This window comes from Tupaia chinensis, unplaced genomic scaffold, assembly GCF_000334495.1.
Source record: "Tupaia chinensis unplaced genomic scaffold, TupChi_1.0 Scaffold000187_1, whole genome shotgun sequence".
Lineage (NCBI taxonomy): Eukaryota > Metazoa > Chordata > Mammalia > Scandentia > Tupaiidae > Tupaia > Tupaia belangeri.
Genome location: NW_006159662.1, coordinates 338,265 through 362,984, shown reverse-complemented (window position 1 = coordinate 362,984; position 24,720 = coordinate 338,265). Strand labels below are relative to the sequence as shown.

The 24,720-nt window shown below is 35.2% G+C and overlaps 1 protein-coding gene across 1 annotated transcript in view; it reads right to left on the bottom strand.

Annotated features, from left to right (window-relative positions):
- The window catches only part of LOC102484856 (ATP-binding cassette sub-family A member 6), a 74,779-nt gene extending 50,985 nt beyond the window's left edge, over positions 1-23,794 (bottom strand). The window contains exons 1-11 of the mRNA XM_006146737.3: positions 23,525-23,794; positions 22,376-22,523; positions 20,623-20,824; positions 19,287-19,448; positions 16,585-16,688; positions 14,824-15,050; positions 10,165-10,306; positions 8,676-8,861; positions 6,294-6,441; positions 4,657-4,825; positions 1,686-1,744 (exon numbers count right to left, since the gene is read on the bottom strand). Coding sequence (XP_006146799.1) covers positions 1,686-1,744; positions 4,657-4,825; positions 6,294-6,441; positions 8,676-8,861; positions 10,165-10,306; positions 14,824-15,050; positions 16,585-16,688; positions 19,287-19,448; positions 20,623-20,824; positions 22,376-22,471 — 1,495 coding nt within the window. The 5' untranslated portion in view covers positions 22,472-22,523; positions 23,525-23,794. The remainder of the gene's footprint in view (positions 1-1,685; positions 1,745-4,656; positions 4,826-6,293; positions 6,442-8,675; positions 8,862-10,164; positions 10,307-14,823; positions 15,051-16,584; positions 16,689-19,286; positions 19,449-20,622; positions 20,825-22,375; positions 22,524-23,524) is intronic.
- Positions 23,795-24,720: the final 926 nt, after the last annotated feature.

The following is a 24,720-nucleotide window of genomic DNA, read 5'->3' as shown; positions in this document are numbered from 1 at the left end:
GCTCTCATTTTGCTTATAAAGTATATTTAAGATTATTCTGCTGAGGATTCAATTTGGGAGTTTCCCTTGGAAGAATTAGAAAAGAAATAGAATACTAGTGGAGGGCCAGTAGTATTGCACCTAACCACCTTGATCGATTTCTCATTACTATTTCTTAAACTCTGTACTGGGGTGTTTTTTTTTTATAAAAGAAACTAAAACTTTTATATTTCATGCCTCAGAAATGGTATTTCCTTATTGAATCCCCAAAAAAGAAATAACGATCAGAGCTTGGGGAAAAAATCTGTAGCTAAACGCAGACCTGTTTTTAAAATAAAAATGTTTATAAAAACGTGTGTTCTTGAAAAACTAGTATATTAGAGTCATCCAATGCTGTCATTAAAAGTAAAGTTTGCTTTGAGCTGCTTAGTTTTCAGATTATAATCATATTAACTAATTTATAAAGCGCTCCGGTCCTTTGTTAGGATTTTCCCTTTTCATGTAAATTTAATCAATTATCCACATTTACCTTCCTAGTTTTTCTAATGCTAATGTTTTTATAACTCAGTGAGATGTGGGGTTAATAATGCTTTTGGAAGAATGTTTAATAGAAAATTAAAATAGTCATTACTGGTCAAAAAAAAAAAAGGAAAAGAAAAAAAACTAGGGGGAGAGTAAACTTTCTTGCATATGTACATTAAATTCTAATAGTGAAGACCTAATCTCAAAAGGATAAAGAAGATTGGGACCAGCAGATAGCTACGTTGCTGGACTCCCATATAGTCGACCATGACCACAGTTAGAGTCCAGGACTTGGTGGCTTAAACTCACACCAGGTGCATGTGCATGTGTGACCAAGATCCCAAGAGGAGAATGGAGGAGAAGGGATTGTGGTGTGACCATCCCCCCGGAGGGTGATTTCTTGCTTTCTGACTCTCTATCTCTCTTGTCTTGCTGGCAAGCAAAAACCTCTCAAAAAATAAATAAATAAAAAAGATAAATAAGATTGAGTTAAGGGAAGCTACACTTATTAGAAAATAAAATGACACAGAATTTTCAACCTTAAAGAGCATTTATGAACCTTCTTTTTTAGCTTTTAAGACTTTCATTGCTTATAAAAATCATTTCTATTTCTCCTAAAGGCATTATTTTAATAAAAGCAAGTTGTCATCTATAAAATACACTTGGCAACTTTGATAATTACTTAAATGTTTGTTAACGAAAACTATTTTTTATAACATTAGTATCCAAATATATTTGTTTATTCAAAGTTGTAAACTATGTTGTCATAACATATTGATATAAAATTTCATTCATGGGCAATGGTTTTACTCATCTTGTTTTAGTAAACTTCACCACTACATATAAACTACATAAATTCCTTGACCAGTATTAAAAAAAATGATCAGACTTCCAAGCCTTGGTATTCTTTCTTTCTACTACAGGTAGAAAATATTACTTATAGTAGATATATCTTTAAAAAGCAAGGTAAAGTTGTATATTTTATGATCTCATTTTTGTAAATTAATAGATCTATGAACTATCTGAAAGGATTTTACATCAAATTCTTCATCATAATTAATGTCCAGGTGATAGTTAGATTGCATTCTTTTCTCATTTTTTTACCCCTATTTTCAAATTTTTCATATTAAATTTTTGTGTACTTTTTATAATAAGTCAGTAAAAGCATAAAATGTGTTCTTTACCTTTCAATGCTTCCACCTTTCCAGACTTTCCTTTATATTCTTTTTTAATATTTCTGATTCTGAAATTAAAAAAAGAGGTGCTTAATTGGCCAACATGGAAGCAAAAATACCACAGATTATGAATAAGCCTACTTATAATAGTAGATATGGTCAACTACTTTAAGTGAAATGAGGAATAGCATAACCAGTCTATTCAAAAAGACTAACATTTATTTTTTTATTTACTATTATTCCTGAGATTGAAAATACAAGTCTTTCTAGAAAGCTGCAGTTAAACTATCATTTATTATTTTGCTTATAATAGAATACTTTGTAAATACCCTCACTTTCTCTAGTCTTGGAATATTTGGTGTTCTTTCCCCTTAATCAAGATCATTTCATTTACTCACAATCCTTAATCCTGGTTTCCCATTGCATCCAACTCTTGTTCATTTGTCAGACCCTCTTTCTCCTGTGCCTTTTATGATTTCCTCTCTAACTGCTTCTTTTTGAATTCTAACTCACCTTTAGATATAATAGGATTTCTTGCTTCTCCTTATCTTACAAAAGTCTCAAAACAAACTGTAAATCTGCCATCACTTCACTTCTCATTTCCTCCTTGTTGTACTCTGATTCCTGAACCCTCCACTCTAGCAAACCTCTTCATACTAAAATCATTAGTGACTTCCCAATTACCAAAAGCAACACTTACTGTTCCATTCTTACTTATTGGATTCTGAATCATTAGTGATGACTTTCTTCTTGGTGAAAGTGTGAACTTTCCACTTTGCTTTCTATTTTCTGAAATTTTCTTTCTCTGTTTCCTAAGAAGCTCCTCACCTTTAACCCAACACATCATCTTGGTATTCCACAGGGTTCTGCGTGTATATTACACAGCCTCTCATGTTAGACTCTCTCAATGTGGTACTTCATTCTAACTCATGGTTTCAACACCAACCAAGTCTTGCCCCATTCTTTTGCTTGAGGAAACCATGTCTAGTGGTTTACTAGATTGCTTCATATTTCTCTCTCCCTCTCTCTCTCGTACATATAATGCTCTAAATCAGTGATTATCAAACTTGAATGCATATTGCAATTGGAATCCCAAAGAGAGCAGATACCTGGAACCACTCTCAAAGACTCACATTTGAGTTACTTAAGTAATCAAGGGTGAAGATGAAACTTGAGATACTTTTTACATTTTGCAAATGAGTCTAATGTGAAGCCAAGTTTGAGAATTAACTGCCCTAAAAATGCATAACCAGAATGAACCTCATACATTGCCACTTAAACCCATTCCTTCACCATTCTGGATTTTACTTGGCAGCACGGACATTCAAATAGTCTCTTTTCTGATTCTTACTTATACTTATCGCCCATTCAACCAATTGACTATTGCTTGTAAAATTTAACTCTAAAATAGTGAAACTTTCAGCAAGTCACTTTTTGTAGCTCTTCTGACCAGCAGAGAGTCACCTGATGCATGTGTGGAATAACTACTTGAGACCCAGAGATGTGAGTCCAGAGGGAGAGGTCAAACCAAGTATGAGCACACTAAACCTCTCTCATCCCCTGGATTTACTAGGGCAAAGAAGGAAGGAAAGTTATTTTTTAGAGAAAGTTATTTTTCAGAGAATCAGAAAAATAAAGGGATTTCCAGAATAGGTTGGTTTCAGTATAAATTAGGGGGGTAAGACTAAATGACACCAAAGGCTGGACAGAACACCTTGGAATCTGGAAAAATACATTTATCAGATGATACACCTATCTAGTGGCCTCCTGTGGTTTGCAAGAAGGAAGGCAGGTTTCAGGGACTCCTGTAGTTTGCAAACAGGAAGGCCACATTCCCTGAGCATGTATTTATTTACTCATTCAGAGTTTATGGATCCATGGTGTTCTAGAAGCATGGCGTTTCTGTTGTTCTCTAACAACTTTTCTCATTTATAAAGTGTGGAAAATAAAAGTACCTGCCTCATAAGCTTTTTGTGAGAATCAAGTGTGTGCATGGCACATAGTAAGCATTACATGAACATCTGAGAAATAGAGTTAATATTTAAAACTCCAATTTCTTAACTTGGTTGCAAACTTCGTAGAAAAATAATCTATAGGACTTAAAATTCATTAATACTTGGGTATAATCCCACACCCAGAGAGTCAGAATTACAAGGCTGATCTGAGAGTTTAGATATTTTAAGTGTTCTTCGTATGACTCCATATGCCATATCTCGAACAACTCGCTGGCATGTAGATGCCACTTTTGTTCCATTGAATCTTAGTACAGAATACTAAGACTCAGAAAAATGTACTTGCTTTTTCAAGATTACACATCAAATGACTAAGTGTGGCATTAGGACCTAAGAATTTCTGATGTCAAAATTTCTTACTTCTTTTACTGTACCATATAAGTCAGATGAAATTATGGGAGAAGGGGCTCAGCAAGTGAAAAGGCAAATATAAAAAAGAAGTGGAGAACAAGAGATGGAAGTAGGGTAAGGCCCTGCCTGGTCGCACTGCTCGTTGGTGGCTTACTGAACAGGAGGGCTGGATGCCACATGACTGACCACAGGTTCAGATTCCTGGGTTACCATGAAAACACACAGAGCATATGCCAAAATTCTGACAAGCAAGAGGGCTGGGGCAAGCAGATCTCAGTGGATGAAACCCTGCCAAAGGTTCTTTTCTCTTCTACATGCATACATGTACTCTCTATCATGAATAACATAAATAAATCTCAAAAAAAGTAGTGAAACAGGGAGAGAAACAAGATGCAGCATGACAAAGTAACATTACACGTAGATGATGAAGAGAACTTTCCTTTGAAGCAGCAATTAGGAGAAACTGGTAGTGATAGCAGTGAAATGGTTCAAAGTGATAATGATAAAAATAAACTTCATCTCCTTCAATATTCCGTCTCCAGTTCACCCTGCTGCTAATTGGTTAATAATTCTTTAGTCTTGCACTGATACCTTACTATAACTTTAAGTGTGATTACCTGATGGCCTCTTTTCCTTGGAATTCAGGAGCTACAGGTTCGAAACAATCCTCAGGGAGATGCTCAGAATCTATTTCTTTCTCAGTGACCTGATTATCAGTCCTTTCATGTTTGAAACAAGATGATGAATTCAAGCAAAATTCTGGAGAATAATGGCACTCACCTCCATCTAATTAATCAAGAGGCAATAAGATAGCAGATCAGCAATACTAATAAAATGAGCAGAAAAGCTTTATTCAGAATAGTACAGAATATCCTGAATTTTTTACCATAATAGGGAAATTCTTTCCCTTCTAACTTCTTATTCTTGAGGGAAAAATCTTGATAATGAAGTAAACAGTAAAAAGTCAAAGGAAATAACATCATGAAAGTTAACCATTTGATATTACTTTGACATTGTATTAGACAAAAGTTTAAATAAAATTTGTTCTAAAAGGTATTTAGAAGAATTAATTAAACCAAATATTTAGAAAACCATGAAACTTTAATATGGCACATAAAAATAATTGTACCATGTTTGTGAAAACCATTTTGACCACAGCAATACAATTGAACCAAATATAGAAATTTACATATTCACGTAAAAGTACATGAATTAAAGAAAAATACATGGATAAATTATATTTGTTAAGAATAAATATATAGCAGTATCATTTTGGATTAAAAAAAGTAGGATTTGATATTAAACATCTCAAAATATAAACCAGAGATAATAAAAAGACAGGAAGACTCACAAGTAAATACCTGGAAACATGAAAGACAGATATAGTCAAAGTGGAAGGCATGTTTAAAATAAAATGATGAATAAGAAGATTGTGCGAGGAAAATAAGTCATTCTAACATGCGTGAAGAAATTCTGGGCTGATGTGAAATGTTTGGTTGCTCGCAAGATATGGAAAATCTAATTGGGCATGGGCTGCTTGGTGGCATAGTGGAAATGCACTGCTCAAGTGATGTGGGATCCTTACAGAAGATTGTGAATTTGGTCCTCCAGATGACCCATAGACCCTGGGTGTGTATATGCCATGACCTTGTCTACTGGGAAGGCTGTGGAGGGCAGGTGAGGAAATCATGGTGTGAGATGCTGTTGAGAATGCTTTTCTGTCTCTCTCTCCCTCCCTCCCTCCTTCACTCTTGTGGAAGAATAAACTTTAAAAAGGAAATCTAACTAACTGGGTAATTAATATATGCCTATAAATACAAATAATATATTAAAAATTCTGAGAATGATGCTGAGTAAATATTTATTAGGAAGCATTTTCACGGTATAATGAATGATCCTGCACTAGCCAAACTATAAAAACTAATTTATTTCAGTTTGTTCTGATACAAACACGAGATATAGGTATCACTCTTTCAAAACACTTTCAGGGTTCCTTGAAAAAATAACATTATTTAAGTACTATATAATTATAATATGTATTATAATTATTACTTTGTAATTACAACATAATAAAGTCAGAAAGAAAATTTAAATAAAATTTCTCTAGACTATGAAAACCATGAAATAGAAATAAAGAACTTCTTTAACGGAGATGAGAAATATTTATCCTTAAGTTTTAAATATATAATCTTAAATAAAATATTTAATGTAATAAGTAATTACAGAGGTCAGAGAAAAATCCAGTATTACTTACAGGGTAAGAGTTTGTCAAAGTATAATGCTAGTACCAAGTAGATAAGACCATCAAACGCCAACATAAAAAAAGTTGCTATCATAATATATGAGTTTCCTGAAGGGTCAGGAAAAGTTACACCACTTAAGTTAAAATCCAGATGGATAATCTAAGATTCAAACAGAAATAATAAATGCTTAAAATAGATAAGTAAATAATTTGGCATAGCAGCAAGAATTATTGGTTGGCTCACTGTCTCAAGAAAGTCTTACCATGTATTAGTCAAATAAATAAATAAATAAATAAAGCAATTGGTCAAAAATATTTCTAATTTATAGTGATCAAATACATTTTAGAAGGAAACATTGATTTTTAAAAAAAACATGTCCTAAGAATAAGAATTTATAAATCATTTGCTTATTTTCATAAGGTCATTATAATATTGAAATATATATATTCAATAAATGAAATACAAATTTTGGGAAACTTGTGAGAAATTCTTTGAATTTGGATAATGATAATTAGAATAATGATAAGAGAATTTACCTCCTTTTCTAGTTATTACTTCAAATCAGTATTTATATTTATAATTTTTCCACACAATAATGTCTACCTTGTTCTAGGCATTGTTTTAGGTGCTTTAAAAAACTTTTTAAAATTATTTTTAGAACACATTTCAACTATTACCATCTGTGTATTCTTCCAGTGTTAACTTCAGCATCATTTGTATGGTCTCATTTAACCTTTGTCATAACCTCATGAGGTGGCCACATTACTTCCATCTACATTCATGTATATAATGAAACTGAGGCAAAGCGACATGGGCTAGCTTCACCAACCAAAGTCAAAAGCACATGGTCAGCATGGCAAAGTTGAAAGTAGAACACGGAAAGTCCAGCTTCCAGGTATAGTTCCTCATCCTACGCATCATACAACTTCTCAATCTATGTTGAAATTATTACAGTTTTATGACAAAATCAATGTTTTGCCCTAAGAATGTAAGACGGGCCCATCATTTGAAAATCTCTTAATAAAATTCAATGTAAAACAGATTTAAAAAGAAAATACTGTGAAATAACAATAAGGAAAATCTCTTCACAAACTAAGAATTTAAGAAATTTCCTTAATCTGATAAATTAATTGCAAAAAGACCAACACCACATGGGCCAGCCCTTAGCAGTTAAGGGAGCCAAATCTCAACTGGCTGTGGTTAGCATTCTAGCCCTGGTAGCATGAAAATATGCCAGGCGTGTGTCTGTGTACATGCCCAGAATCCCCACAGGAGGGCGAAATGGAAGAGAAGGGATTGCAGCATGACCTTCTCTCTGGTGCAGGTATACCCCGTATGACAATTAAAAAAAAAAAAAAGATTTTACACAGAAAAAGACCAATACCAACATGCTTAATAGCAAAATGTTGAAAGCTTTTCCTTTGCCTGCAGTTCTATTCAATATTGTACTAGAAGTTATGACTTAAGAGGTGAGGCAGGAAAAATTATTACTTGTTAAATTGTATATGTATGGTTTGAAAGTGTTTCACATGTGAGTCAGAATTTTAAATAAATAAATAAATAATAAGATTTTTAAAAATAGGTTTACACAACAAATATTAACAAACCAACAAAATGCTTCCATTAGGTAAAGTGAAAATAAATGGAAATATTTGTATTTCTTTTTAAAACTAGAAGGAAATAACTTCAGAACAAGAATATATTTGAGAGGTGAAAAATCTAGAACTTTTTCATTTGTTTTGTGTGAGATGACAATTTTTCTACAATGTAATAATATTTTCAGATTTACCTTTAAAGCAAAATAATTGCTTAGAATAAAAATTTGAGATAGTGTGGATTACGAAAGGTCATGGAATACCAATTCTTTGAAAAGTTTAATAAAGATTGAGCCATCAAGTGGCATGGTAGCTGGAATGCTGGACTCTCACATGGCTGACCATGGTTTAAGTCCTGGACCAGGCAGCTTGCTTTTTATTTTTGAGGTAGAGGATTTTGCTATAGGGAGTGTGTGTGTGCCAGAAAATCAGAGAGAGACAGAGAGACAGAAAGTGAGGAATCACCCCCCAGGGGAGTGGTCACGCCACAATCCCTTCTCCTCCACTCCCCTTGAGATCTTGAGCATGCACGCACATGCGCCCTGCATGAGTTTAAGCTGCTGGGCCCGGGACTCGAACCACGGTCGACTACATGGGAAACCAGCAACTAGCCATTATGCTAACTGCTGGTCCCCAGGCAGCTTGCTTTCTCACTTTTCTTCTTTCTGTCTTTCTCTGTCTCCCTCTCTGGTGAACACACATGCCCTATAGCAAATTTTAAAATAATAATAATGATGATAAATATAATTAAATAAATATATTTTTAAAAAGTTTAAAATCCATGGACTATGCTCTTACCTGAGTCATTCCAGCAGTAAAGGCAAAGGGGCTGCAAATACTCAAAATCCACTCCAGAGATGAAGGAAGTTGTTTATAAAATGCAGTAAATCCCATGCACCCCCAAAAGAAGATAAGGAGAAACACAACCAAATTGGTGAGGCCAGCTTTCTTTAGCAAGACACTCATCAGGAATGTTAAAGCTATCTGCAAGACAGAGAGGACATTTAGCTGTTACGGAAATACATTTAGTTCACAGAGAATAACCAACAGCAATGTAAAAATGAAAATATTTTATTATAACATATTTATCAGTGAGAGAAAGTGATAAAAATATTAAAGTCTAATAATGATTCTGTCCTTCTCTTAACTCCTTTTTATTTTTTTAAGAATTATTTTATCGAACTTTATCTGTTATGTATTATTTATTTATTTAAATTTGACCAGAGAGGGACAGAATGAGAGGGAAAGTGAGAAAACAAGCCACTAGGTCCAGAACTCCAACGTTCATGTGGGAGTCCAGCACTGTTAATCAAGCCACCTGCCTGACCCTCAACCCCTTTTCAATGAGGAGCCATAGGGACCAGCAGATGGCGTAATGGTTACGTCGCTGGACTCACAGGTAGGTCACAATGGCTCAAGTCCCAGACCCAGCAGCTTAAAACTCACCCAGGCAGGTATGTGTGCCCAAAGTCCCGAGAGGAGAATTGAGGAGAAGGGATGTGGCATGGCCTTCTCCAGGGGGGAGAGGAGGATATTTTTTGCTTTCTGCCTCTCTGTTTCTCTCTGTCTCTACAGCAAGTACACACACCCTATAGCAACACACCCTATAGCAAAAATATCTCTCTCTTTAAAAAAAAAAAAGGAGTTCTATTTGCCTTCTCAAATGTTGGGCTATTGTGGCTGAAGAAATAGTCAGGGGAAGTTAGACAAAGAACCAAGGACAACGGAGAAATATAGACTTGAGAAACATGAAGAAAGCTAAGTTCATGTACCAAGAGAGAATGTCCACAAAATTTCCACAGAAAGCATCCTGGAAGGTGGAAGAAATTAGAGGCTCTTGTTCATGGAAGGAAAAGGAGAGTGAAAGGGGAAGTCAGGGAAAAGTAGAATATTAGAAGAGATATTGAGGGGGCTACCATGTGGTAAGGGACTCAGGGGAAAAAAGGTGGATCTGTCCCTAAATAACATCTTCAATAATCAACTAGAAAAGTCTTTGATATTTTTAGAGCTCATTTTTTTTCTTTTGGGTGCATTATTTCATTAATTCTTTTTGATGCATTAATTCATGCATCATTTCATTCATTTCATCTTGATAGATCATTTCACTAACCTTTACGCAAAAGAGGTCCAATTTTATTTTGGTCACAACATTTTCTCACATCCATAGAGACTTTCAAGCAAACATACAGACACAGAAATGATTATAGTGACCTACTGGGGAATCAGTATTTGCGCCATATAGCTAAGAGATAAAGCAGAGAAAGTGATAATAAATGTATGCTCTTACCAGAGATAGGCCATATAAGAAAAAGAGTGTAAATATAACCATGAAGCCAGTCATGACTATGATTTGAGTGGACATGATGATAATTGTAATGAATATGGAAATAATGAAGATGAAGCCAGCATAGATTAAACCCCAGGAGAGCCTAAACAAAGACAAAAAGATATTTGAATTATTCCAACTTTATTATGAAATATTTAAAATCTATAAACGTGGGAACCAGCAGATGCTGCAATGGTTACATCACTGGACTTCCACATGGCCAACCGTAGTTCAAGTCCCAGACCTGAGACTGGAAACTCTCTGGGTATAGGTATATGTGTGTCCATAATCTTGAGGAGAAAATAGAGGAGAGGGAATTGTTGTGTGGCCATCCTCCCTGGAAGGTGACTTCTCATTCTCTGTCTCTCTCTGGTAAACACATATAGTGCCCTATAGTAAAATAAAATTCTCTAAAATAATAAAATTAAATTAAATTAACAAAGGCATTGGAAAAATACAGAGCAGCACTTATCTTAAGATAGTTCAATTTAGGATTTTTCAGCTCTACAGTGGGTTTATCAGGACATAACCACATTGTAAGTCAGGGCACATGTGTAATGTGAAGGTTACCCTGTACCTGCCACCTGAATTAATAACTATAATATTAATAATATGGCAGAAGTCCCCTGTGCATCCCTTTCCTGATCATGATTCTCCTCCTTCCTTTCCCAAAGGTAACCACTTTTGTAAGCACTTTCCTAATAATTCTATAATTCCCATGCATATGACTGCTTTTACCATAAATGCATACAGGTATGATAGATACTGAACATATGAACATGGGTACGGGCACTAACCAATGGAAGGGGATGCCACACCACTAAGTGGCTATAAACGGGCATGCCCATGCTGGTGTCTACTGGTTTGACTTCAGCTCTGTTTGCATGCATTTATAAATAATAGGAACGGTGTACAAAATGTATCATACCACATGTTTTATTCTGCAAATTGCCTCTATCATCAACATTAACAATATCAAATACTGCCGGAGAATATTTCATTGTATGAATACATCTCAATGTTCTGCCCATGTGTATGTTAGGTTGTTCATTTTGGTTTTTCTATTACAGTATCACCAAGAACATGCTTGTACTTGTCTTTTCTGGGGAAATGTACAAGAATGTCTCTGAGAATTTTGTCTTCAGCTTTATTAGATATTACCAAACCATCCTTACTGAAGAATTGGAGGGAAACTTGGTTATTGATCACTCATAAGGAATTCTGCAAGCATCGTGGGCAGATGATAATCTAACCATTCTTGAGGATCTCAGTAGGCAATACCTCCACTCCCCTTGGTAATAGAAAATTGAAATTTCATAACTTCATTAAACCTATTCTATCCTTCCTATTCCTGCTCATAGTTTCTTTATTCAACTGTCATAAATTGAAGAACACCTTTAGATTTTCACACTTTTACTTTAGATGTGCTAGTGTTCACATTTTTATGAAGTGGTTATTAAGAAAAAAATATTTAATCTTGGCTCTAACAAGCCTATGGAGTGTTTTAGTCTAATCTTCTCATTTTACAGATATGAAAATTGGAATCCCTACTATTAGTTAACGGATTTATCCAAGGTCACACAAAGAATCAGTAACAATGCTCTGAGGAAGCAGCAGACTCTGTCCAGAGCTCTTTCCTCTTCCTAAATTGCCTGGTTAAACAAGAATTCGACAGTTGAGGGCTATCGCAACAGTATTAAAACCAGGACCTTGTGTCCATATTTCTCTCTATAACATGTTCACGCTGAATTTAACTTCCTTTTGAATTTCACAGTTACCATAATTCAGCCTGTGTTAGAGGTGTCAGCATTTTGGAAAAGTACACCGCATTCTGCAGAACACAATTCCTGAGAGTAGAGGGGAACTACTTTAGGTAGGAACCGGAAAACCACAGGGCAGAATTATAAACGAAAGAAATTAAGAAGGAACCAGTTACAGGGTGGGGTGGGGAGGAGATGCTAATAAACCTATAAAAGCCCTCTTTTTTGCCATTAACTTTAGTATTCATTCCACATTTCTAAACCAGAATAAAGTTACCTTATGTTTGTCTTTTTAATGCTTCACTCAACATTGATATTTGTAGTTGAATGGGGGGGTTGGTTTGTTTTAGTTTATATATTTTATTTGGTTGTTTATTTTTGCTTGTTATGTTAAGCAGAAATCCTGCCATGAAAGGTACTATATTTGCTAGGCTCTAGACATATTGTACATAAAGAGAATATTTTTGTTTTTAAATAGATAAAAATGTCTATCAAGTTTAATCAGGTTGTAACTTATATTGAAGACAATTTGATACATAATAAAAGATTATGACAATAAAAAAAAAAGCAATCCGGACATTGTACTTAAAGAATAATACTGATTATATTTTACACTTATTATATTAGAAAAAAATGCCATAAAATGTATTTCCAATAGACAAGCTACAGTTAGCAGAAACATTTCAGAATCTTTTTTCTTCCTAGTTTTTGGTTTTTGTTTTTTTAGATTTTTTTTTTTTTTTTTTTTTTTTTCTATAAGTTTTATGACATAAAGAGAATATTTTTGTTTTTAAATAGATAAAAATGTCTATCAAGTTTAATCAGGTTGTAACTTATATTGAAGACAATTTGATACATAATAAAAGATTATGACAATAAAAAAAAAAGCAATCCGGACATTGTACTTAAAGAATAATACTGATTATATTTTACACTTATTATATTAGAAAAAAATGCCATAAAATGTATTTCCAATAGACAAGCTACAGTTAGCAGAAACATTTCAGAATCTTTTTTCTTCCTAGTTTTTGGTTTTTGTTTTTTTAGATTTTTTTTTTTTTTTTTTTTTTTTGCTATAAGGCTCATGCACTCCACCAGAACTTCCTAGTTTTAAGGGATATATATCAATTCACTTTGCAAAGTATTAGGTTGCATGCATACTAAAGATCACTTATCTTGAGAATGAATACACATTCAAATGTCCAATACCTTCCTGATGTTTTTTGTGCCTCTCTGATATCAGATTACTGCAGGGACTTGCCCTGGGCTGACAACCCCTGTTATGGGACTCCCTCTCTTTTCACTCCTAATAGACTCAGTGGGTGACTCTATGTCCGTCCCTTTGTATTTCCCAAAGTACCACTGTAAAATCTATTCCCCTTTCTCTTTTTTAAAGGCTTCAGTTCCTCTTTTTATATTTTATAATACATATACATTAGGATTAAAATTTGTTCTGTTAATAAAACACATTTATAAAAATGTAAATATTTTATAGACCATAATTGCATTTCAGGGAACAGGTGGCTTAAAAAGACTATTGAAGAAATAATTCCTCATCCATTCCAGGTAGTTTCACATCTATAAAAGTATTTTGTCGATATGGGAAGTATACAGAGAAATATCTTCCAGGACCAAATACAAAAAAATGCTACATTTCTTTTGGTATAAAATAAACAGATGATTTTTTTCTGTTTTCTAGATATTATTGATTTGTCAGTGATAGCATTACAAACATTTCTTTTTTGGCCTCTTGGGAGACTAGTGCTAGTATGATTTGCATTTCTATCAGCTAATCTTACCTGTTTATTATTTTGATATGCCTGTGTTTCTACTCCTCAATTATTTGTTTCTAATATGATACAAGTAGATACATAGATACAGACGTACATGTGTGTGTGCATATGTATATATAGTCATGGGTCACTTTCCTCATTGTGTGACCAGCGTAGAGTGTGTTTACATAAACCTAGATGATATAGCCTATCTGCTCTTTAGGGGACCACTGTTGTAGATGTGGTCTCCTGATATGCGGTGTGTAACTATATGTACCCACATACATAAGTCAAATGCACCTTACATTATTTGTGATATAGGGCAAGATATAACTATCAATATATGGGAGCTTAAATGTAGTGTGGCAGCAAAACAGAATGCTCTGTGTGCCCAGTGGGAAGTTTGGGGTTGTTACCCGGAGACCTCCCTGAATGTTACAGAGCACACATGCATCCATGGATCTGGGGCTCGGTAAAGCTGTAGGTGGATTGTGGCATCAAAAAAACTCTCTAAAAAAGAATGTTACAGGAATGAGAATTTGACACTTAATAGAGAGCCATTAAACGTTTTTTGAATTCTAGCTGATCAATTGTATGTCCTGGGCACATTATGTAGGTTACCTCTTTTAACTCCGATGTACAGTATTTAGTTGCTCAGAAAATATATGACCAAGAGCCTGAGTATGAAAAGGCCAGCCACTTGAACAGCAGTAAGCCAGGAGAAATCACCTGGTAATTGTGGGCAGACCACGCAGGAGAGCTGCCATCAGACCACATGGGTCAGAGCCCCAGCTCCAGAATACCACCTGTCTGACATTGGACGAATCTCTTCTCTTTGACCATAATTTTCCTTGTTCACTAACTGGGTAATAGTACCTCTATCACAAGGTTAGCTTAAGATATGAGTAGCACAGAAAAACTGCTCAGCAAAGGATAGTCATCATGTTGAATAGAAAATGGGGGAGAAAGAAGACTAAATAAAGCAAGTAATCAATAGATGAAATTTACATTATGATGTTCTGAAACAATATTTTTCACAGCTTAATTGCTCTCTTTATTAATTTGTACTACTTGAATTAGTCACTCACCAGAATGCTGAATCCTGTAGGCCCATCATTTTCATAAAATCTTTATACTGTTTTCTCTCTTTTGTAACATTGAGTGATAAAAAATATATAAATGAAGAGAAATACAGCATGCTGTATAAAATAAACATCTCATTTTGAAAACGTGCTTTAGAAAGAAAAGGTAACGTCTTCATATTTGTGGCAGTAACTGACATTAACTTCTCCATCACAGAGTGATTTGTTGTGATCTAAAGAAGAGTTTTGACCAACAAACCTTATTTAGACAAACATTATTTGACAAACATTACTTAAACATGATTTAAAGTCAGAAACTGGTAAATCGGAATAAGTGCTGTGTGTTGGATTAATGTCAACTTCCAGACTGAAATATTTTACTGTACTTGTATGAGGTGTACCATTAGAACATGCTGAACGAAAGGAAAACAGGCTTTCCCTTACATTTGTTTTTCAACTTTCTTCTAACCACTTAGAAATTAAAAGTTTAAAAATAGGGGCCAGGGCCAGCAGGTGGTGTGGTGGTTAAGGTACTGGACTCCCGCATGGCCGTCCACAGTTCAAGTCCTGGACTTGGTGGTCTTGCTGTCTCACTTTTCTTCTCTCTCTCTCTCTCCCTCTCTCTCTCTCTCTCTGTCTCTCTCTGGTGAGCACAAGTGCCCTACAGCAAACTTTAAAAATAATAATAATAAATAAAATTAAATAAATAAAATTTTTTTAAAATACAGGACAGCAGGTGTTGTGGTGGTTAAGGCACTGGACTCCCACATGGCCAACTGCAGTTTGAGTCCCAGACCTGGTGGTTGAAACACACCAGGTGCATGTGCATATGTGCCCCAAATCCCAAGAGATGAATGGAGAAGAAGGGATGATGGCGTGGTCATCCCCACAGGGGGGAGGGGGTGATTTCTCACTTTCCCTCTTTCTGTCTTTCTCTGGTGAGCACACACATTCTATGGCAAAAATAAAAATAAAGTTTAAAAATAAATAAGCAGTTTTTTCTTTGTCTAAATACATGATTTACTATATAAACATATGAAAACCTGAGCTTGAATGTGTCCCCTCCAAATTCATGTTGAAACTTAATCCCTGTTGCACTAGTATTGGGAAGTGGGGCCATCTGAGAAGTGATTAAGTGGGAACCAGCAGTTAGCATAATGGCTATGTTGCTGGACTCCCACGTAGTCGACCGTGGTTCGCGTCCCGGACCCGGTGGCTTAAAGCTCATGCCGGGCGCATGTGCGTGCATGCCCAAGATCCCGAGAGGAGAATGGAGGAGAAGGAATTGCAGCATGACCATCACCCCTGGGGGTGATTTCTCGCTTTCTGTCTCTATGTCTCTCTCTGTCTGTCTGGCGAGTGCATGCGCCCTATAGCGAAAATCTCTCCAAAAAAAAAAAAAAGTGATTAAGTCACGCAGGACCTCCTCCCCAACCCCCAATGACTAATAGATTGGTGCCTTATAAAAGGGTTCCAATGAAACAGCTGATGCCCTTTCTACCCTTCTGCTCTTCTATCACGTGAGGACACCACATGGTGCCATCTATGAGAAAAGATCTTTCACAGGACTCTATATCTGTAGCACTTCAAGCTTGTACTTCCTGGCCTCCAGGACTATGAAAAATAAATTTTTATTCTTTATAAATTACCCAGTTTGAGATATCTTATTATAGCAACATTAATGGACTAAGCCATCTTACATCAAAATCTTGAGGTCTCTGTAATTGGTTTAAATTAATGATTAGAACTTTTCAATGAAGCACTTACTTCTATAATAGCAGCATTAATGGCAGTTTGTAAAGTCACAAATCCTCTATTCCAGTATCTGGTCAATGAACACATAATATCACCATATTTAAATTGGCAATGAGCTGAAAGCACAGAAGAAAACATAATCAATATGGAACATGGGGATTTGGAGAATACGAAAAAGAATCCAAGAGAAAATAATCCAGAGGGACTCTACCAGTCAGAACTTTAAACCACATAGAAAAAGAAACCAAAGAAAGGAAGTTTCTTAATAAGGTAATTTTTCATTACTTTATTTAACTCTATTTTTATTATCATTATTATTTTTTAATTTGCTATAGGGCACATGCATTCACCAGAGAGAGACAGAGAGAAAAAGAAAGCAAGAAAGCAAGTTGTCAGGTCCAGGACTCAAACCATAGTTGGCCATGTGGGAGTTCAGGACCCCAACCAGCACTCTACCTGTTGTCCCCCAACAAGGCAATTTTATTCATGCAGATCACAGCAAGTTCAGGAAGTCTTAGAAAATAGGGCTGGACCCATTGCCTAGTGGTTAAGAGAGCCATATTCCATATGGTCAACTGAAGTATGAAACCCAGCTCTGATAGACTGAAAAACATGCCAGGTGCATGTGTGTGCATATCCCCAAACCTGACAGGTTGGGAAACTAGAGGCAAAGGGATTGCAACTTGAGAATGCCCTATGTGTGATTCCCCCTGCTCACCCTCCTCTAGTGAGCACATACACTCTCTGACAATTAAAAAAACAAATCTTAGAAAATATGAAGAAGATGAAAGCAAATACATTGCTCCAGCCATACTGCACTCTTTGTTTTACCTCAAAATGCCAAAGACATCCCAGTGCTAGAACTTTTGTTGGGTTTAAATGCTCTCCATCTGAATGTATACATGGCTCCCTCCTTCTGTTCACTCAGGTTTCCTCTGAAAAATAACCTCGTTATACAGGACTTCCCTAGCTCTTGAGCTCTACTCATCTCTATTTTCTAACCCTAGTTTTATTTTGCTTCACTGAGCATGTGTTTTTTTTTTTTTTTCCCCACTTCCCAGTCCTTGATTAAAAAGATTCCTGCAATCAGACTCTCCATTTTGTTCATTTCAGCCCCTAGGACAAAAAACAAACAAACAAAAACAAAACAAAACAAACAAACAAAAAAAAATAGTGCAGAGCACATAGTAGGCACACAGTGAATGAAAGGAAAAGAATTTCACTAGTCATATGGATTCTACTTGCTGAAGGGTTCTCTGGTCCTTTGGCTTTTCTCCTTCTCAGCAGCTCCCACTATAGTCTAAGTCACCTCTGGATCAGTAGGTTTCACTGTATTCTCCCTGATACCTCTGAATTCCATTCTCTGGACTGTATCTCCCTTGATAACTTGTAACTTGATCACATCTTTGCCCTGCTAAAAGTACCTCGATGGCTAGTCATCACTCTGGCTGAGAAAGCTCAGCTTCATTCTCTCATCACATTTCAATTATTCCCTTCTTCTTCCAACTCTACTAACTAATGCCCCTTCTTACCTCAGGACCTCCACACTTGCCTTTCTTTTATTTGAAATACATTTCACACCTGCCATTTCTTCTGGTCTTAGTTTAAACATCACTTTACCAGGTGGGACATTTGTAAACCCGCAGTTTACTAAGTCTTTCTGAGTAATTTTCCTTGCATTTGTCACTAATTGCTCAATGAATGTCTTTTCCGCTAAGCTGGAATTTCACCAAAGACTGGGACCTGTCAGTCTTCATTACTCCTACACTCTTTGAAACATATACCTTTAAGCTCAACACACATTTGTTGATTACTCTACAGTTTTCTTTCTTTCTTTTTTTTTTAATAGAGATTTTTGTCTCTCTGCACTCGCCAGAGAGACAGAACGTGAGAAATCACTGGCCAGGGGGAAGTGGGATTGGCCACACCACATTCCCTTTTCCTCCATTTTCTTCTTGGGATTTGGGGCACAAACACGGACATGCCTAGCTTGAGTTTCAAGCCTCCGGATCTAGGACTCAAACCATAGTCAGTCATGTGGGAATTCAACAACATAACCATTACAACATGTGCTGGTCTCATACAATTTTCTTTAATTACTAGAGGGTATGTGGGCTTACCCAAGAGAGAAAGCACCTGCAATAGGGCATGGTCACACTGTAATTTCTTGTCCTCCATTTCCTCCATTTCATCATCCTACTGGGATTTTGGATACACAAGTACATGCCACCAGGTCCAGGATCTGAACCATGCTCGGCCATGTGGGATCTAGCCCCCCCACCTTAACTGCTAGCCTATCCTTGTATGGGAATACACAATTAACCTTTGAATAAATTCAGCAATAAGATATTAATCTCAAGCCAGCAGGCAGCATAGAGGTTAAGGCACTAGATTCCATATGGTTTGAGTCCCAGACCTGGCGGCATGAAAATCATGCCAGACACATGTGTGTGCATGCCCAAAATCCCGAGAGGAGGCTTGAAGAGAAGGGATTGTGGCATGGCCATCTCCCCTGGGAGAAGTCATTTCTCACTTTCCCTTTCTCTCTCTCTCTGGAACATGCACACAACCCGTAGCAAAAACTAAAACTAAAAAATAAATGTTAGTCTCTGTTTTATCATATGCCTTTCAAAGTGTCTTTGTTACCTGTTCCTACCTGTTCCTTATGTGAAAACATGAAAAATATATCTGGGATATTTTTTATGAAAAGTCACCTGAAAAATCTTCTTTTTCCAAAAATGGAATGTAATATCCCTGAATAAATTTTAATTTATAAAAGAAAGCGTCATTAAAGATGACTCCCACAGCATATGGAAACTCATATAGAAGTATTTCATCCATGTTTTCTTCGTTTGATACTCCAATGACTTTTTTTCCTGTGAATTACAAGGTAAAAAATAGACAAAGGAAATTGTTATAGAGTTTCACCAAAATGAAATGTGATCTTTAACTGTGTCACGCTATATTTTTTCATTGGATTTAAATAACATCAATTTCCATTAAAATCAAACTTGTCCTAAAACACCTTAGATTCTAGAATCAGAAGACATGCATGAAAATGGAACGTTTTCTCTTAATAATGACAAGCATCAAAGTGATATTTAGGTACATAATAAATAAATAAATTTGCATAAGAGAATTGGGGTACAAAAATCATAGGTAATTGTTGCAGTTACTATTGGAGCTCCTAGATTTCATATTTACTGAAGCAAAGACAACTTGTGTGACATATGCCTTATGCAGAAACTAAAATAACATGGCAACTCTATTTTTAATAGCCAGAAATTTCACTTGCTAGTTATCTAGGATTAAGGAATAAATAGCCAGACTATCCCTAACTTGTCCATTGATGGAAACACAATTTTTAAAATATCAGTTACGTAATGACTATTTATAATGAAGACTTTCAAAGATGTCCACAAATTATACCACATGCAGAAGAGAATGATCTTCAACTAATCCATCTTTACTTTTCATTGTTATAAAACTGTTACTCAATAACCATGACCTAGTATCTTTCTTTATCTTTTTTAAAATTTTTATTTCTTAGAGATCATGTGTGCTTGCTGGAGAGAGAGACAGAAAGTGGGAAAGCACTCCTTAGGAGGTATGGCCATGCTGCAATTCCTTTTCCATTCTTTTCTCCAACTTTTGGGCAAGTAGGCATATACACCCACATATTTTTCAAGCTTCCAGGTCCAGGACTTAAACTGTACAGTCGGCATGTAGTATCCAACCACTTTAACCACCATGGCACTGGCTGGCCTGACTCAGTTTCTTTTATGAACTAATAAGTCTTCATCATTGTATTTCCATGTTAAAGACACATATTCATTAATGGCTATATTCCTCCTACACACTGTTCTGCAAATATGAAGTTATGAATATAGAGGTTAGCTATATTCCGGTAGACATGTGGGCTTCTATTGGAATTGTGATACTTAAATTATGAACATAGTGTATCACTGTATCTTCAAATTAATATGTATATATTTTACTGAAAATGTATAACTAATTATCAGTAATTCTTTTTTCAATTAGTGCACCTACCTTTCAAAATGGGAGCGAGTGCTGTTTTATTCATTATCTGCTGGGTTGTAGTAGAAACTGGTGTGTACACAACTATGGTAGACCTATTCAATTTATCTACCCTTCCGAGATCCAGAGGAGGCAATTCAGAAAGCTGGACATTTTCTGTGAAATATGAAGACAGACCCATATACAGTCCTAGAAGTACTGGAAAGCTCCACTCCTGTAACATATTTTTTAAAATAACAGATGTAGGTGGTGTTCATGTAAAGAACTCAGGTAAATCAAAGAACTATTGAAGACAAATATGAATTTTGCCATATTTTGCCATATCTTCAGCGCAAAGAGAACTCAATGGAAGTTAAATACTAAGATAGAAGATTCATGTATCGTTCTCTAACACCAGAACTGAACTTTTGCATTAAATCATGAACTTAGCACTACAGAAACTAACAATAATGTTACCAATATAGAAACTAACAATCTCTATATGCATGGGCAATTAACTCTAGAGTCAAGAAGATGCAGGGTATCTCAAATGAGATTTCGTGGTGGCAAACAGCAATATTTCTGACAGTTATCATATCTCTGTATTGAAAAGTAAAGAAGATGAAAAGAAACTGAGTGGTAGAAGTCTAGTGGTTCACTGAGATCAATAATCTCTTCCTCCTTGGCACAATGCCATACTATATTTATAACCTCTGGAAATTACGTAGGACAAAAAGACTGAGTTCTGGCCAGTGGAACATAGATAGAAATAATATATACCACTCCCAGGCCTGGATTGTCCTGATTATGGACCCTGGCACAATTTAATTTTTAATTCCCTCTCTATATTCCTTAAGTCTCCATCCTTCTTTTCCTGATTTTCTGACAGGATATAGATGATCCAGTGAAGGTCTCTATGACCTAAAGAGATGGCACTGTCTCTAGATAAAGCCTGGGTCACTGAATGACTGTGTAGAGAAAAGTCCTTTATGAATCTAACCAACCTTACTTCTACTGCCAACCTTTTTTAGACTGTGAAAACAATGAAAAATAAACTTTTGTTGTGTTAAGCCACCAAGACTTGGGCTAGTCACATGCAGTTGGTCTTCCTGCCTGATCCCAATGATGGTGTTACTTAGTTATAATTGGAAATAATCTTTGTGTACAAAATTCATGGCCTTAAAAATAAGTACATAAATGAAAATTTTTCAATTTCTTCTAGGCAAAATTTTTATGATTTCTTTCTCTAATTGTATAACATGTGATAACAGCTTTATTTTACCATACAATTAAATTCTCACCTCTCTCTTTTTTAAAAATATGAGTAATATGGGGCCAGCGGTTGGCTTAATGGCTGTACTCCCACATAGTCAACTGCGGTTCAAGTCCCAGACCTGGTGTCTTAAACTCATGCCGGGGCACGTGTGTGTGTGTGCCCAAGAGCCTGAGAGGAGAATGGAGGAGAAAGAATTGTGATGTGGCCATCCCCCCTGGGGGGCGATTTCTCACTTTTTGTCTCTCTTTCTCTCTCTGTCTTTTTGGTGAGCACACGTGCCCTATAGCAAAAACCTCTCAAAAAAAAAAATATATATATATATATGTAATACTTTTAATCCTTACAATTTTTTCTTCAGGAATAGTTGTAAGTTTCTTGGTTCAATGGATGCAACTAAAGACAATCTTAAATTTAAAAAATCTGCTCTGCTAATTAATATTTAACATAAAATAATCATTAGAAAATGAAATGAGAGTGCTAACTGTGAATGAAGCAAACTTTAAAACATACCAACAAGCTTTCTCTTTTCATTCTCCATTTCTTACGAAAATTCTTGTATAGAAGTGCTTGGGTTTGCTGATACACATTTTTATGTTTTATATTCATTTAGCCAATTCTTCAAACAAACACTGAGAAAGTACAAATAATGGAACACAAACTAGAAAAAAATAAGTGTAATAAAGCCATCATATATTTAGGAAAAATATTTACTACTTTTAAGAACTATAAAAATAGATTTTTAAATAGTCGTTTGATAATCCATGACTATAAAATTTCATTTCAAATATATTCAGTTTAAACTATTTGGAGTGTAGGTGATTGTGGGGAGGTAAAGTGACTACTATCAAAATTTTACAATAACAGTATTACAATGCAAGAGCTATATAGTAAGAGTTCAGAAGCTGTACAGATAACTTGATATATTTGGCCTCATATAATAAAAATTCAATTATATTAATAATTAAATTAATTTTATCCCATTAATAGTCTTTCCTCACATTTTGCATTTAAATAGAAATCTCAGAGCTGGTCAAATTAACATCAAAATTATTATTACTAAAATTCATTCAAATAATAAATTATGTTGGTTAGCTACAACATTGAAGAAATATTTTCTTTTAGTTTTACCTTCAAATTGAATTGAACAACTTCTAATCAAAAGAGTTAGGTTATAGGATAACAATCCAGGTTCAAATTACTTGAAACTAGATTCGGAGACACAGAAAGAATAAAGCAATTTTCTCTTAATTTTCTGAATTCGAAAGTCCCTGCATAACTCAAAAGACAAACTACAAAAATTACTTTTTATCAAAGGAAAAAGAAATAAATCATATGAGAAAGTAATTTTGCCCAAACATTTGCAAATAAACAGAAACAACTTTTTCAGTTTCCGTAAACTGAAAATTAAAGTGTCAAATTTACATATCAAAATATTCAGCTTATTTTAAGCTAGTATAGAAGTTATTTTTAAAATTTTTATATATATATTCTACTTTATAATGTACACAATAAAAGTTGTCTGGGTAAAAAGAAAATTTTAGTCATCAGGTTTTTAATATAAGATATGGTTAAGTATTTGGAATCATCTGCAAAACAGATGGATTTTAGCAGTTTTTACCACATATCTGGCACAACATAACAAAATAGAATTTTACTTACTGTCTGGAAAATTAGAAAAAGTATTCTAGAAACACTGTCAAACTACAGCTCCCTACTTGTGAAAAGCAACAACTACAACTTCTTTACTGCTGCTTCTTCATTTATCCTTTAAGTAAGAGTCAGCTGCTAGCAGTTCTTATCTCAGGCTGGTTTCTGAAAAGGACGCTGTCAGACCACGTCGCACATGATGAACGCGTTTTGTTTTCTGCTTCTTTCTTCCTACAAGCCAATTATTCTGCAGAGAAATAACTGTTCCGTGGTTGGTTGGAAATAAAGCAAACACTATGTTTGTTCACTTGGCCTTTCAACTCCAGAGGAGGGAAATTAACAAGCGAAACGGAACTTGTCCATCAGATATGATGAGACAAGATAGAGGAAGGAACAAGAGTAAAAATAATAATTAACAAAAAAATCAAATTTGTATGAAAATATTTATTTTTTTCACTACTGATGATTAAACACAACTGCCAATTATATATTTGACTGAATCAGACTAAGTAAGGCAGAACAAGCTAGAGCAGAATTTTTTCCCTAACAAAGTTAAGCAATCCATAGTCTGCCTTGGAGAAACTCCCAGGATAAACAAATAAAGAATTAAGAACAAATTCCTTTCTACACGCTGTTCATAGTGGATGCAGTATTTCATAAGACACATGAACAAACTAAGTGGATTGCCAAAGGCTAAAAAGAAATGCAGATTATTTTATGTATGAAGACCAGAAAAATATTAAATGTATTCAATTCTCATTGCATAGTCTATCTCTCTCTGTAACGAATTGCAAACTTTTCTTGACCTGTCACAGTAAACAACAAAACAGAAAACCAAAGTCCATAAATTGAGAAATCCCCAATATTTGACATGGCTCTCAATCCACTGATGTTAATAATCATAAAGTGAGAAATGTTCCAGAGTAAAGGGGGATAATTTATAAACAACAGTTAAGACCATGAGACTATGTGCTTATAATATAGAGAGAAGGTGGTCGGAAAAGTCATGACACATTTTTGCATAGAAAAATACTTTATGACTTTTCTGACGAGCCAATATATACTCTCTTCTGGGACCAGCAGTTAGCATAATGGCTATGTCGCAGGACTCCCATGTAGTCGACCATGGTTAGAGTCCTAGACCCGGTGGCTTAAACTCACACTGGGCGCGTATGCATGCCTGCCCAAGATCCTGAGAGGAGAATAGA